Raw genomic sequence first — 12,597 nt, forward strand, 5'->3', positions numbered from 1 at the left:
TAACCTGAGGACGAACTACACCAGTGCCTGAGCCATTTCCCTACTCTGGAGGCCCTGAATGCTGTTCACTAGAGAATGAAGGCCGCCCCCAAAGGAACTGGAAGATGAGACAGAAGATATGCCTGTTCTGACCAAAGATGTGACCAGGGAACGGAGGGAAGGGTACCTTAGGGTCTCAAGAAAGGGTAGAGGCCACTTACTTCATGATAAGAATATAAAACACGTACAAGATGATGAGCACCAGGCCTTCCCACCTTGGAGAGAGAACGGAGAGCCTGGTTAGAGCACAGGAGGACATGGTGGCCACAGGCTGGGACCGCATGGTTAAGGTTAGTGGCAGGGTCAGATAGCCTCAAATCCCTGTCCCTGGGGTTCAGGTGGGACTGCCCCCAATGTATAGCTGATTGGTCACTGAGAGTCCTCTTGGTAACTGAGAGAAGGCTGGGTCTGTGTCTTTTCAATTACAGGGGTCTAAAAAAATAAGGAGAACCCCCATCCCCAGTTATCACCTCAGAGGCCAAATCCCATGGTCTTAGTTCCAAGATGACCTAGGGTCACTCAAGAGTCTTCCCAGGGACCAGAGAAAGCACGGAAACAGGCAGGAAGACGCCCAATCCCTGGGCAAGGGGCGTGGGTGGGGCATAGAAGCCTCTGGGGCCATCCAATATGTACAGTGAGCCTGGTGCTCACAGATCTGTGCAGACAGGATGGCAGAGAGCCCTCAGGGATCCCTCTGTATCTGCCTCTCCAGTACTGAGATTAGGATGTGTATCACCAAACCTGGCTTTTTATGTGGGTATTGGGGATCTGAACTCATAATCAAATCTATGTTTGAAAAAAATAAAACTGAAAATGATTCAGCAACCCAACATACAGATAGTGGCAATTAACAACAACAACAACAGCAACAAAAGTAAAAAACTCACCACACAATTTCCTCATCGTATATGAACTGGAAAGCAAGGGAAACAAAGGGACACACTTATTACGAGGGAGGAAAAGTGCAGACTCCAGGGCACCCGCATCTAAGGCACACTGACTTTGCGAAAGGCTTTGATCTCTGCATTTCTCAGTTTCTCAACCGTGGACGCTGACCTTTCCTTAGCGGGAACCTAGGGCAACTCTGAGCTGTTCCTGCCCACTGGCTCAGTGTGGTCATCCCGAGAGGTGGCCTGTGTTTTACTGTAGTTTATGTAGTTGCTGGGGCAGACACGGCAGGAGCTTTTCCTGATACTAGAACCAAGTTGCTGAAATTCAGGAGAATGCAGGCAGCAAAGATAGCTACATGCCTGTGCCTACATGTATATCACACATGATAATATATATATATATGCTATAACAAATATTCAGGCAGCAGAAAAACAAGGGCCTTGGCTTTAATTCTATTGTGCAAATCCAAGTATTTAAAAAGTAAATATTTAATTCACAACTAGGGAAATTAATTCTTATGAAAACTTGAGAATGGTCCTTCGTCATTTAGAGTTTTCTGAGGAATCATCCGCTCTTTGGGACATCGCGTCTCAGTAGGGGAAAGAGCACCGCCCATGTGGCTAAGCCCCAGACCTTGGCACCGGACTGTATTTGCAGTGGAGGGCTGGGAGGGTTTCTGTATGGGCCACAGATGACATCATTAGATGCTGCAGTGACTTTCATGCCAAAATGGTTACCAAAAGAATGTCAGTCTTTTATGAATTATTTTTATTGTCCATTTATGGTATAGTTAGGGTACTGTGGATTTGTTTTGTTTTTTTGTTTTTTTGCTTTTGTTTTTTTATTTCACATCGGTATCCTGTTTCCCCCATCGATGTCACTTTCTGAGCGTGGTGGGCAGTTTCACTGGTATCTATGTTCTGTCTGAATATGGCAAGACCTGTTGACTTGCCTCTGGCCATTTATAATATGGAAGCCACAGCTTTAAAAAAAAAAACAAAACCTTACCTTCTCACTTTTTCACCAAGGTTTTGAAGGCAGGTACCTTGTAACCTACACTGTGGGGTAGTCTGCTAGCCTGGGGGCCAGCTGACAGCCACAGGGTCCTGAAGAGGGTGCTCACCTGACTGTGTGTCCCTTCTCTTCCTAGCTCAGCTGCCCCCAGACTTCTTACTCACAGGATCAATGCTCACTTCCTTACACTGTTAGGTCTGGAAACTACTTCTCCTCCTCCTCCTTCTTCTTTGTTTTGTTTTTTGTTTTTTGAAGACAGAGTTTCTCTGTGTATCCTTGGCTGTCCTGGACTAACTTTGTAGACCAGGCTGACCTTGAGCTCACAGTTATCCACCTGCCTCTGCCTCCGGAGTGCTGAGATTAAAGGCGTGTGCCACCACCGCCTGGCTTTTTTTTTTTTCTTTTTTCTTTTTAGACAGTTTCTCACTATAATAGCTAAGACTGGTCTGGAACTCACACTTCTTTTGCTCTTGACTGCGGGGGTGTCCCACCATGCCCAGCTTTAGAGGAACTGTTACAAAGTGGTAGATAGCTAATACAAGGGTAGTCCTACCCCTGGGTCTGGAAAGATAGAAAACTGTCACATGTTTCTTTGAAATTCAGCATGCCACAGGCATTTGCCCCTTTGTACCACTGTAAAGATAAAACTGCTCCTCCCCTCTGGATGGGACATACTTGACAGCGGTGCTAGACTGTATGGATCATGAAACCATCGCAGCCCTTGGGGCCTGAGGTGGCACATTGCATATTAATGGACACCAGAGGTCCTCTTTTTGGCTCCTTCTGCCTTTTTGTCATTTTCCTTGTGTCTGGCTCCCAGATGCCCCCTTTGATGGCCCTCTGGCCCTCTCCTGCTCTGCAGTGACAAAGATGGGCTGGTTAGTACTTTCTTTGTGGTACTGAATACAGGCCCTTTCTTGCACACACTAGGCTAGCATGTGGCCACTGAGCTGCACCTACACATTTCTATAGCTTTCATTTTGAGATACTGTTGTCCCAAGTTGCCCGGGGTTGGTCTTGATCATGACAGCCATAGTCTCCTGAACATCTACGTTTTATCACCTAGCTTGAAACTTGCTTACTTAGAAGATGGTGTCAGGCTGGAGAGATGGCTCAGAGGTTAAGAGCACTGACTGTTCTTCCAGAGGTCCTGAGTTCAATTCCCAGCAACCACATGGTGGCTCACAACCATCTATAACGTGATCTGATGCCCTCTTCTGGCCTGCAGGTGTATGTGCAGGCAGAGCACTGTATACATAATAAATAAATACATCTTAAAAAAAAAAAAAAAAAGAAGATGGTCTCAACGTAGGCTTGGAAGGGCGTCGTGTGAATACATGTTTGAACTTCCGCCATGTATTTTGCTTTGTCCAAAGGCTTTAATCATTAAAATAGTCCTGGGTTTAGTCCCATTGTGCAGGGATCAAGAATGAGGTCTTTGGGGCCAATGTGAGCACTGAGGGAGGAGTCAACACATTCCACTGTTGGTGCTATGACCTCTCTTGTCATAGGGTCAAGGACAGACAGGCAGGCCTGCCTGTGTCCTCACGGGGCGGGGGGGGGGGCCTGGGCACCCAACACTTGGGGTGTGAGGGGTGACTCACCGCAATGAGCACGATGACAGAGAGTGTGTAGTACACAGAGTCACGGCACACAGCCCACCATGTCAACCGCACCACCTGCCACATCAAAGAGAAGTCGTCAGCTGCTACTACCCGGAGGCTGGGAACGGGGCCAGCTGCCCAGAGAGCGGGAGGACAGGCCTCAGGGTGCCTCCCTAGCCAGCTGTAGCTCTTGGCTATAGTTGGTGAGGACAACAGGACCAGGTAAAGCTCTCAGCTGTGGGGAAACCAGGTGTGGCCCTGCTACCCCCACCCACCCGTGGTGGTGGCCAGGTATACTTCATAGCAAGAGATGGCCATTAAGGTAGAGGCCAGAAGCATCGCCATGCCCCATCAGCTTCCTACCTCTGTCATCCTGAAGCAAGGTGGGACTTGCCATGATTGTCCTCTCTGAGGCAAGTCTAACATTCCCCTAGATTCTGGCCTCAGGCTGGTGCCTGCAGAGGAGGCGTGTAGCCTAGGTAGCTCCAAGACCTTACTCCAACCAGGATCCAAAGAGGTCCTTCTTAAATAGCTATTGCTGCTGAATGGATGCCCACCCATCAACTAGCCAGGTCCACCAACATAGCCCTAGCCTCTCAGGCTCTCACACCGTTGGAAGGGAAGGTGTGTCAAGGGCATTTTATAGTGGGGGAACAAAGGTCCAGAGGAAGATGTAGATATTCTCGAAGGCACAGAGAATGACATGACCAGCCTCCTCAGGGTGTTCCCGTCGCCACTCAAACCATCTCTGGAGAAGCTCACCTCCATCCTACAGGATACTGGTCAGGCAGGTAGGGAAAAAAATCCACTGACCTGTCCAGCAAAGAGTCCACACACTCCAATGATACATAGGATGTTGAAAACAGCAGAACCCACTATAGTCCCAACACCAACATCTCCGTGGGTGATGAACACACCTGGAATGAAAAAGAAATGATGGGCAAGCCAGACAGCAGAGCCCTGGGAACCAGCTCCTCTCATGCATCATCATCATCATCATCATCATCATCACCATCATCATCATCAGTGGGAACCAGCTCCCTCATGCATCATCATCATCATCATCATCATCATCATCATCACCAGTGGGAACCAGCTCCCCTCATGCATCATCATCATCATCAGTGTGTGCGTGCGTGTGTGTATGTGTGTGTGTGTGTGTGTGTGTGTGTGTGTGTGTGTGTGTGTGATGATATGTGTGTGGTAGTCAAGGGACAACTTTCAGTAGTCAGTTCTCTCTTTGGGTTTGGGAGGCTGAACTTAAGTCTTTAGGCTCGCATGGCAAGCACTTTTACCGACTGAGCTGTCTCACTGGCCAGAGGCCATGTTTTGAACTTTATTGAGACATAATTCACATGGGTAATGACACAGTCCAGCAATTTGGCAAATCCACAAAATTATACAACCAAAGCCAAAATCCTATTTTAGAACATTTCATCTCATAAGAAGTCCAGTACCCATTAGGAGCCCATACTCAAAACCACCAATCTACTTTCTGTCTCTCTGACTCCTTGGGTTTATGGGTGGGGAAACTGAGGCTCAGATCTGGCATATACACCACTGCATTGGGCAACAAGCCCTGGCTCTCTCTGCACTGTATCCTAGCTGCCTAGTGTCCTCACCAATGACTGAAGCAAACAGCTCCGGTGTGGAGCTTCCTGCAGCCATGAAAGTAGCACCAGCTACATCTTCACTCAGATGAAGTTTCTGAAACAGAAAGAACACAGGAAACAGGCATGTGACAAGGGTTGGGGGCACACAGTCACTGGGCAGGTGGGCAGCAGATATCTCTCAGTGGCACAGTGCTGGTCCGAGCCCAGTTCCACAGCTATAGCCTCTCCCCGCAAAGCACATTCCCCATGCTTTCTTCCAGGCTTCAACTCCCCCTTTCCCTCCAGACCCACCTGTTTTCTCTTCATGTGTCACCTGTGGGTCCCTATAGCTTAGAAAGGGTTGGAGTTGGCAGTGGTACAAAGCGAGGGTCTAGAAGCTGTCCCGAGGCTGTGGGATCTGGGCTCCAATACATACCTGGTTCTGGCATTCTGGAAGTTTCTCCGTGGCAAGCCTAGCACCCAGAGTCTCACACACCCAGAGGGCCTGTCCCCAGGGCTGAGCTGACATGGGACAAGGCTAGGAACCCTTTTGCATGAGTCCATGCTGCTCAGCAAGGCCATGTTCTAGCCATGGAAGCCCATCATTTGACCCAAAACGGAAGACAGAGGACCTAGGTAGCCCTAGGCGGCCTGGGCTTTGGAGCCCTGCAGGAAGTTTTTGGGTCAGCATCTTCTCCCCATGGTCAGCGAGCTACAGAAGGGTCAGAGCTCTGGGTTCCATCCAGGCTAGGGATACAGTACTCCTCTCCAAGGGGTCCATCCACCTCAGTGCCACCAAAGAGAAGACTGCAGAGGGGGCAGACACCCACCTTGGGCACGATCGAGGCCATCTTGTCTGCTGTTCTGTCACCTCCTGGCCTTGGCCTGCACCATTCTTCTTTCTAGAATCCTTTCTCCTCTGCTTGCTGAAAATACTTCCCACTTCCCGGCCTGGACAAGCATCATCTCTAGGAAGCCTTCCTAGGCCTCTCTCTCCCCAACAGTGGCATTCCCTCTCTCTAGCCTTGTTATCTAAGGCCCTTAAAGGAAGACAGAGACCAGCATCCTTACTCACCACTCTATCCATATGGCCACAGGCGACCATGACAGCACCTGGCGCCCTCAATGCTTACAGCCGTAGCTGGCTTTCCAGAGGGCAAAGAGGTCCAAGTCATATTTCTATGGTTTTCACAAGCTACCTTCCCTGGGAGGGGCCTGGGTATATGCTCAGTCTACATTACTCTGAGATACAAGGTATCTCCCCCAAAGGCCCTTGGGTTAAAGGCTTGGTTCCCAGGGTAGCAGCGTCTAGAGCTGGGCTTTGGGTAGTGCCTGGATCACGAGGGCCCTGATCTCATCAATGGATTAAGTCACTGATGTTTTGATGCCATCATATGCAGGCATTGGAAACTTTTGGAGGTGGGACCCAGAGGAAAAAAGCGGGTCACTAGGTGTGCATTCTTGGGGGTAGTGATTTGTCTTCAACTGTGGTCTCTCTGTCTCTACTTCTGGCTACCACGAGGGGGTGGCTTTGTTCCACCGCACCCTCTCATCATGGTGTCTGACCTGTCACAATCTGAAAACAATGTAGCTAGCTGACCATGGATTTAAAGGCCTGAATTACGAGGCTAAAGAAGCATCTTCTTCCTTAAATTATTATATCAGGCACCTAGTCAGAGAGATAAAGATCTAATTCATAGAAGTTAGGGCCTATGGCTGTGATTTTCCTAGGTGGGGGCAGTTTCCGGGAAACAGAGGCAGCCACAGCACCCTGGCAGGAACCACTGCCCCACCCCCAGCTTCCACTCTAGGGGTCCCGAGACAGAACCCTCTGTACTAACCTCCCACACTCCATGTGAGGGGAGGGAAGGGTAAACAGAGAGGGAAGTCAAAGAACAGGAAGGCTGGAATGCTTCTGCCAGCTCACAGTTTGGGGGACCCAGGTTCTAAAACCGGCTCTCCCTCCTTTGCAATGCTAGAACGTTCCCTGGTTGTGTCCAGAAGCAGGCCAAACTGAAGGTAGGCACTTGTCCCTAAGAGCCACTTGTCCCCAACATGACAATATGGCTTCAGAGAGCTGGGTGACTTCATAGGGCGAGGGGTAGCAAATCCCCAAGGGGCTGCACACAGTAAGTGCTGCAAACAAAAGTTTGTTTTTCCCCCTCATTAGAAGCTCCGAGTAAGGCAGAGCACAGAGGTGGCCTGGGGTCTTGCATATGGAGAAGGGAAAATGAATTAACAAAACAGCTAAAAGGGAGAACACAATGCAAATGTGGGACAGAGAGGACCATGGCTTAGTGTCCACCCAAGGGAGCACTTAGGGAACGCAGGTCTCCTCTATGACTGCCACCTATGGCTTATGGGAAATGTGCCAATGCAGTCACAGGCTTGCCTGCTCCCTTGCTATCCAGACTTGGCTCACACCCCATGGCTTCTAGAGATTGATGGCCAGGAGGGTGACTTCCCATGGGCCCATGGCTAAGCTTGGGGACAGGATGACACCATTGACATTGATTTGATGTTTTCAGGGCGAGGTCTGGCTACATAGCAGACTCTAGGCAGCCCTGTGACGGTCTTCTCTGCCAGAGTGCTTGTTGTCCAATCTCAGTCTTTTTGTCCTTGTCATTGACATGACACATGCCCCCAGGCACCCTGGGCTTTGTGAAGGGCTCCAGGTCCTTGCCACTTACCTCACAGATCTTCTCTAGGGATGGGACAAAGAAGTCATCACACACGATGGCCAGGGCGTAGAACATATAGAGAGCCTGTGAAGGGAAAGCTGGCTTCAGTGAGAGTCACTTACACCCACAGCAGGCATTAGACAGCAGCACAGTGGATGAGGCACAAGGGAAAGCCCCAACAACAGAGGATTGTTCTCCCTTTATTCTCCCTGACAGACAAATAAACTGAGGCCTGGAGAGGGAAAATAGGATGCTAAACTGTCTCTATACTTTCTCTCAGCACTGTCATAGAGTAAGAGACACTGATTTGGAGCTGGGCTGGGTGGCGCATGCTTGCAATCTCAGGAAGCTCAGATAGGAAGGTTGCAAGTTCCAGGCCAGCCTGGGCTACATAGTGAGATAGTATTTCAAAAATTAAGAGCTAGGAAGATGGCCCAGTTGGCAAAGTGCTTTCTGTATAAACATAAAGACCTGCACTCCAATCCTCAGCACATATATAAAAAGTGGTGCAGTGGCACGTGCCTCTAACCCCAGTTCTGGGGAGGTGGAGACAGGAGAACTCTCGGAGCTTGCTGAGCAACAAAGCTAACTGAATTGTTATGGCCACGTTCAGTGAGAGATGCTATCTTCAAAAATTAGGTGATACACAATTGAGGAAAACACTAGATAGGGAACTCTGGTCTCCATAAGCATGTATGTGTACCTGTGTACATGCATAGACACACACACAAGCACATACATGCAGAGAGAGAGAGAGAGAGAGAGAGAGAAAGAGAGAGAGAGACAGAGAGACAGAGACAATGACAGACAGAGACAGAAAGAGACAGACAGACAGAGACAGAGATCCACTAATACACACACATGAAGAGGGTGGAGGGAGGGGGAGGAGGAGGAGAGAGATGCCTGTCCCGGGCATATACATTTGAGAGCCCTCAGGATCTTTACAGGACTAAAGTGTCTCATGTATGAGCAAATGCGATGTCTATAGGAGTTGTCAGCCCTAGATGGGGTGACATTGGTCACTGGAAAGTCTCAGCCAGGATAAGCAGGGTGTGGCTAGAAGTCTGGTCAGCAATGCTTATGTGAGGAAGTCCAGAAAAAGACTCGGGCGAGCTGTGATTGGCTGGATGTAGGCAGGTTTCTGGCGTACAGCGCCCAGAGAGGATGAAAAACCCAACTCTTCCCTCACACCTTGCTCTGGGCCTCTCCTCCACCTGCGCAGTCACCTGTGTCTGGACCACGCTCCTTACAACACACAGCTGCGTGTGCTCCCAGTGCTCAGCACACCGTTTCAGGACAGTACTGGCAGCTGAGGAATCTGTGGCCAGGTGGTCAGAGTGTGGGAGACACTGCCTGGGGCAACTCCAAGCAGGGACAGTCTTGGGACTGAGCCCCGTATGCAAAAAAGAAAATGGAGGCCGTGCTGCTTCAGCCCAAACACACAGTGCCATGTGACCTGGGATGAACTGAGGAGAAGCTGTGCCGGGGAAGGCCAAGGCACCTGGGCCACGAGTCTGCTGGAGTCCACGTGTGACTGCCCTGGGCGAGACTCACTGTCTTTGGCCCTAAGCTGAAAGAAACTGTGAGCATGTGGGGAAAGGAGAGGCCACCGGGGGATCCCCCACTCCTCACCCAGGATTCTGACTGTAACTTCAGCCCACCAATAACTGCCCCCAACATCATGACCCTGGCAGAGGTGACCCATGAGGTCAAAGGGCCTCTCTCTCATGGCACCTCAGAGTACTGGGTAGGAAAATGGAGCCTGGATGGCATCATTTCCATCCTTTGGGTCAGAGAAGGCTAAAAAAAAAAAACACCACTGGCTCCTACGTGTGAGTCTTTCTGCTTTGATGGAGGACATTAGTAAACTTCCTCCCCGGAAGTAAAACCAAAACAGCCCCGGAATGGGTGTGTGTGTGTGTGTGTGTGTGTGTGTGTGTGTGTGTGTGTGTGTGTGTGTGTGTGTGTTCTAATAAAGCTTTATTTGTAAAAATCAAGTCATGGGTTGGGTTCAGCCCTCCAGTCTTAGCTTAATAATTACCACTCTGAAGGGTTCTCGCAAAATTCCTGAGGTGCTCAAGCAAGCCACAGAAATATGGAGAAAATCTGCCAGATTCACATCTCCTACTGAAAGGGGATGGGACGTGAATGCCAGGACATCTGAAAGATAACAACTCCATTCTAGGACTAATACGCAGGCCCACAGCTCAACATTTGTCCACAATCCCCCTTCTAAGCTCCACTTTTGTTAGTCATGCCAATCAAAACTTCACTCATCTGTCATCCTCTGGTCCTCGTGCTCCACCAGAGCATCCCAGATTTCCCTTTCCATTAAATTACCTCTAGAAAAAGACTCATGGCTGGCTGAATTTAAATTTATAAACAGACAGTGTTGGGTAGCCAGATTGTTGATCAGGAGGAAATTTGCTGGGGCTGATGTAAAGCAGAAAAGCCAGCCCTGACCGGCCTCACTTCCTGGCAACCATTCAACAGAGTCTTCTACTGGCTCCCACAAGGGCCAGAAAACATTTTGGGCTCCACAGAACGTGTACTCCAACGCAGCTTGTCAGTCCTGACGCTGGGGCGCAGAAGCAGCCTCAGAGAGCACAGCAACGGAGTGGCTGTGTTCCGATGAAGGACTTTACTTATGAAGGGGCGGCCTCTAGCTCAGTCAGTAGACTGCTTGCCTAGCATACAAGGTCAGGGGCTTAGTCCTCAGGGCCACACAAAGTGGACAAGGTGGCATACATCTCTAACCCTAGCACTTGGGAAGTGTGTGTATATATGTGCATGTGTGTGTGCACATGGGTGTGTGTGTGTGTGTGTGTATCAGAAGTTCTTGGTCATCCTGAGCTACACAGCAGGTTTTGAGGCCAGCCTGTATGCATGAGATGCTATCTAAAACAAACAAACAAACAAACAAACACTCTTGCAGGGAGGTGAAATCTGGGGCTAGGGTTTGTCCTGTCCAAGAACAGCAATCTACTTCTGTCTTAAATTCCTCATCCCATTTAAATTGCTACTGAACTCCACTGTCTGCCAGTAGCATCTGTCTGACAGGAGTTGTCTATGGCCAACGGCCCTGACTGTGCTAATATCTCATCTGAAGTAGAAAGGGGAGGGAGGAGTGTGGTTAAATCAGATTTGGAGAGCAGTCACAGGGACTGTGGCAGCAAGCGTTTGCTGACGACCTGTGCACCGCACCAACTGATACAGTTGACATCTAGTTCTGATGTGTACACAGGGGCCATCACCCCTATTTTATAAAAGTAGAAAGTGAGGCACAGGAAAGAACCATGTCCTTGGGCTGGGAGTGAAGACACTATGATGCTGGTCAAGTCACCTGATATTTAAGAAAAGTCTCTTGCTGGGAAAAATGGCCTACTGTCTATTCTCTTTCTAAGCTTTACAAGGAATGAGTAAGATCTTAGAGACACTAAGGGAGCGGTTCTCAATTTGTGGGTTGCAAGCCCCTTGGGTTGGGTGCCTATTATATATCCTGCATATCATATATTTATAATCCATAGCAACAGAAAAGCTACAGTTATAAGGCAGCAATAAAAATAATTTTATGGTTGGGGGTCACCACAACAAGCGGAACTGCATTAAAGGGTCACAGCATTTCAGCATTAGGAAGGTTGAGAACCACTGCTCTATGGCCATTATACAGACGGGGTTCCTGCGCCAGAAGGTTTGTAGATTCTGGCCCTTGAGGACACTTACACCGAGGATGTGTAGCAGGACAGCGCCGTGCTGTCGCTCTTTGTTGGAGAATAGGTCGGTGGGGAACTCGTGAATCGCTGGAAGAGAAGAGACAGAGGATGTTAGGTGGCATTGCACCTTCAGCAAACCTGCCTGAGACCCGCAGTCTACTGAGGAGCCCAGGCACCACTAGCTTCAGACTGGCTGGCCAGAGGGCAAGGCAGCTGGATCTCATTCAGTGTGGGGCACACTGAGGAAAAGTTGTGGGATGAGCCATAGACATCCCAGTCCTTGGAAGCTAATTGGAATTTGGACCTGCCTTGTTCTGCAATCTGAAAGACAGACACACTGTTGCTGGGGTGAGAAATAGGGCGGCTTTAGCTCTTCAGACAGTGATACAATATGCCCAGTGAGTCTGAAAACATATACAGCTACGTCCCCTGCCCATAAACTGCATCCATGTCCTCACTGCTGTTATTTAATGGTCTAAATATGAGAACAAGCTGGATCAAAGCTTAAGATTGGAGTACTGCCTGTAGCCCCAAATGCCACAGCCAATGGAGGGAATGGCCCTTTCTCACCCTCCTCCCTCCCTGGATGACTGATCCAGGCAGAATATGTGCTTTCATGGAAGAATGCTGGCAAGACCCTTCCAGATCCCTACTTGTCCCCATCCTAGCCAAACCGGAAGCTTCCAAAAGGTAAGGATTCACACGACCCAGGTCACTACTGCATCTTCAAGAGTCCAAGCTGGGCCTGGCTCGGTAGGTTCTCAATAGACGTCACCAATCAGATGAATAAGCAATGGCACAGTATTAGTGGGGACAACATTGTGTCATGCCACTGGGATGCTGTCACACTTGCCAGCCCTCAGGTGTCTGGGAAGATACGAGGTCCAGAGCAGGCATTCCACAGATGTCTCAGGCTCTGATGTCCCTAAGCTCTGAAAACAAAAGTAATCAAATCTCACTTTTCAACTTCAGATTCGGCGGACAAGGAACTGAAATTGGCAGCTGTCCAGGAACCAGAGAGCGCGTGCGTACTTTGAAGCAAGAAGTGCTTAATGCGAACTAT

General features: G+C 49.4%; 1 protein-coding gene across 2 annotated transcripts in view; it reads right to left on the bottom strand.

Moving 5' to 3' along the window:
• The window catches only part of SLC24A4 (solute carrier family 24 member 4), a 143,407-nt gene that overhangs the window by 44,312 nt on the left and 86,498 nt on the right, over positions 1 to 12,597 (bottom strand). For both annotated transcript variants that reach the window (XM_084792669.1, XM_084792668.1), the window contains exons 3-9: positions 11,545 to 11,621; positions 7,831 to 7,905; positions 5,171 to 5,255; positions 4,362 to 4,465; positions 3,549 to 3,623; positions 927 to 952; positions 201 to 254 (exon numbers count right to left, since the gene is read on the bottom strand). In XM_084792669.1, coding sequence (XP_084648795.1) covers positions 201 to 254; positions 927 to 952; positions 3,549 to 3,623; positions 4,362 to 4,465; positions 5,171 to 5,255; positions 7,831 to 7,905; positions 11,545 to 11,621 — 496 coding nt within the window. The remainder of the gene's footprint in view (positions 1 to 200; positions 255 to 926; positions 953 to 3,548; positions 3,624 to 4,361; positions 4,466 to 5,170; positions 5,256 to 7,830; positions 7,906 to 11,544; positions 11,622 to 12,597) is intronic.

The sequence above is a fragment of the Acomys minous genome (assembly GCF_964271855.1).
Source record: "Acomys minous genome assembly, chromosome: 8".
NCBI lineage: Eukaryota > Metazoa > Chordata > Mammalia > Rodentia > Muridae > Acomys > Acomys minous.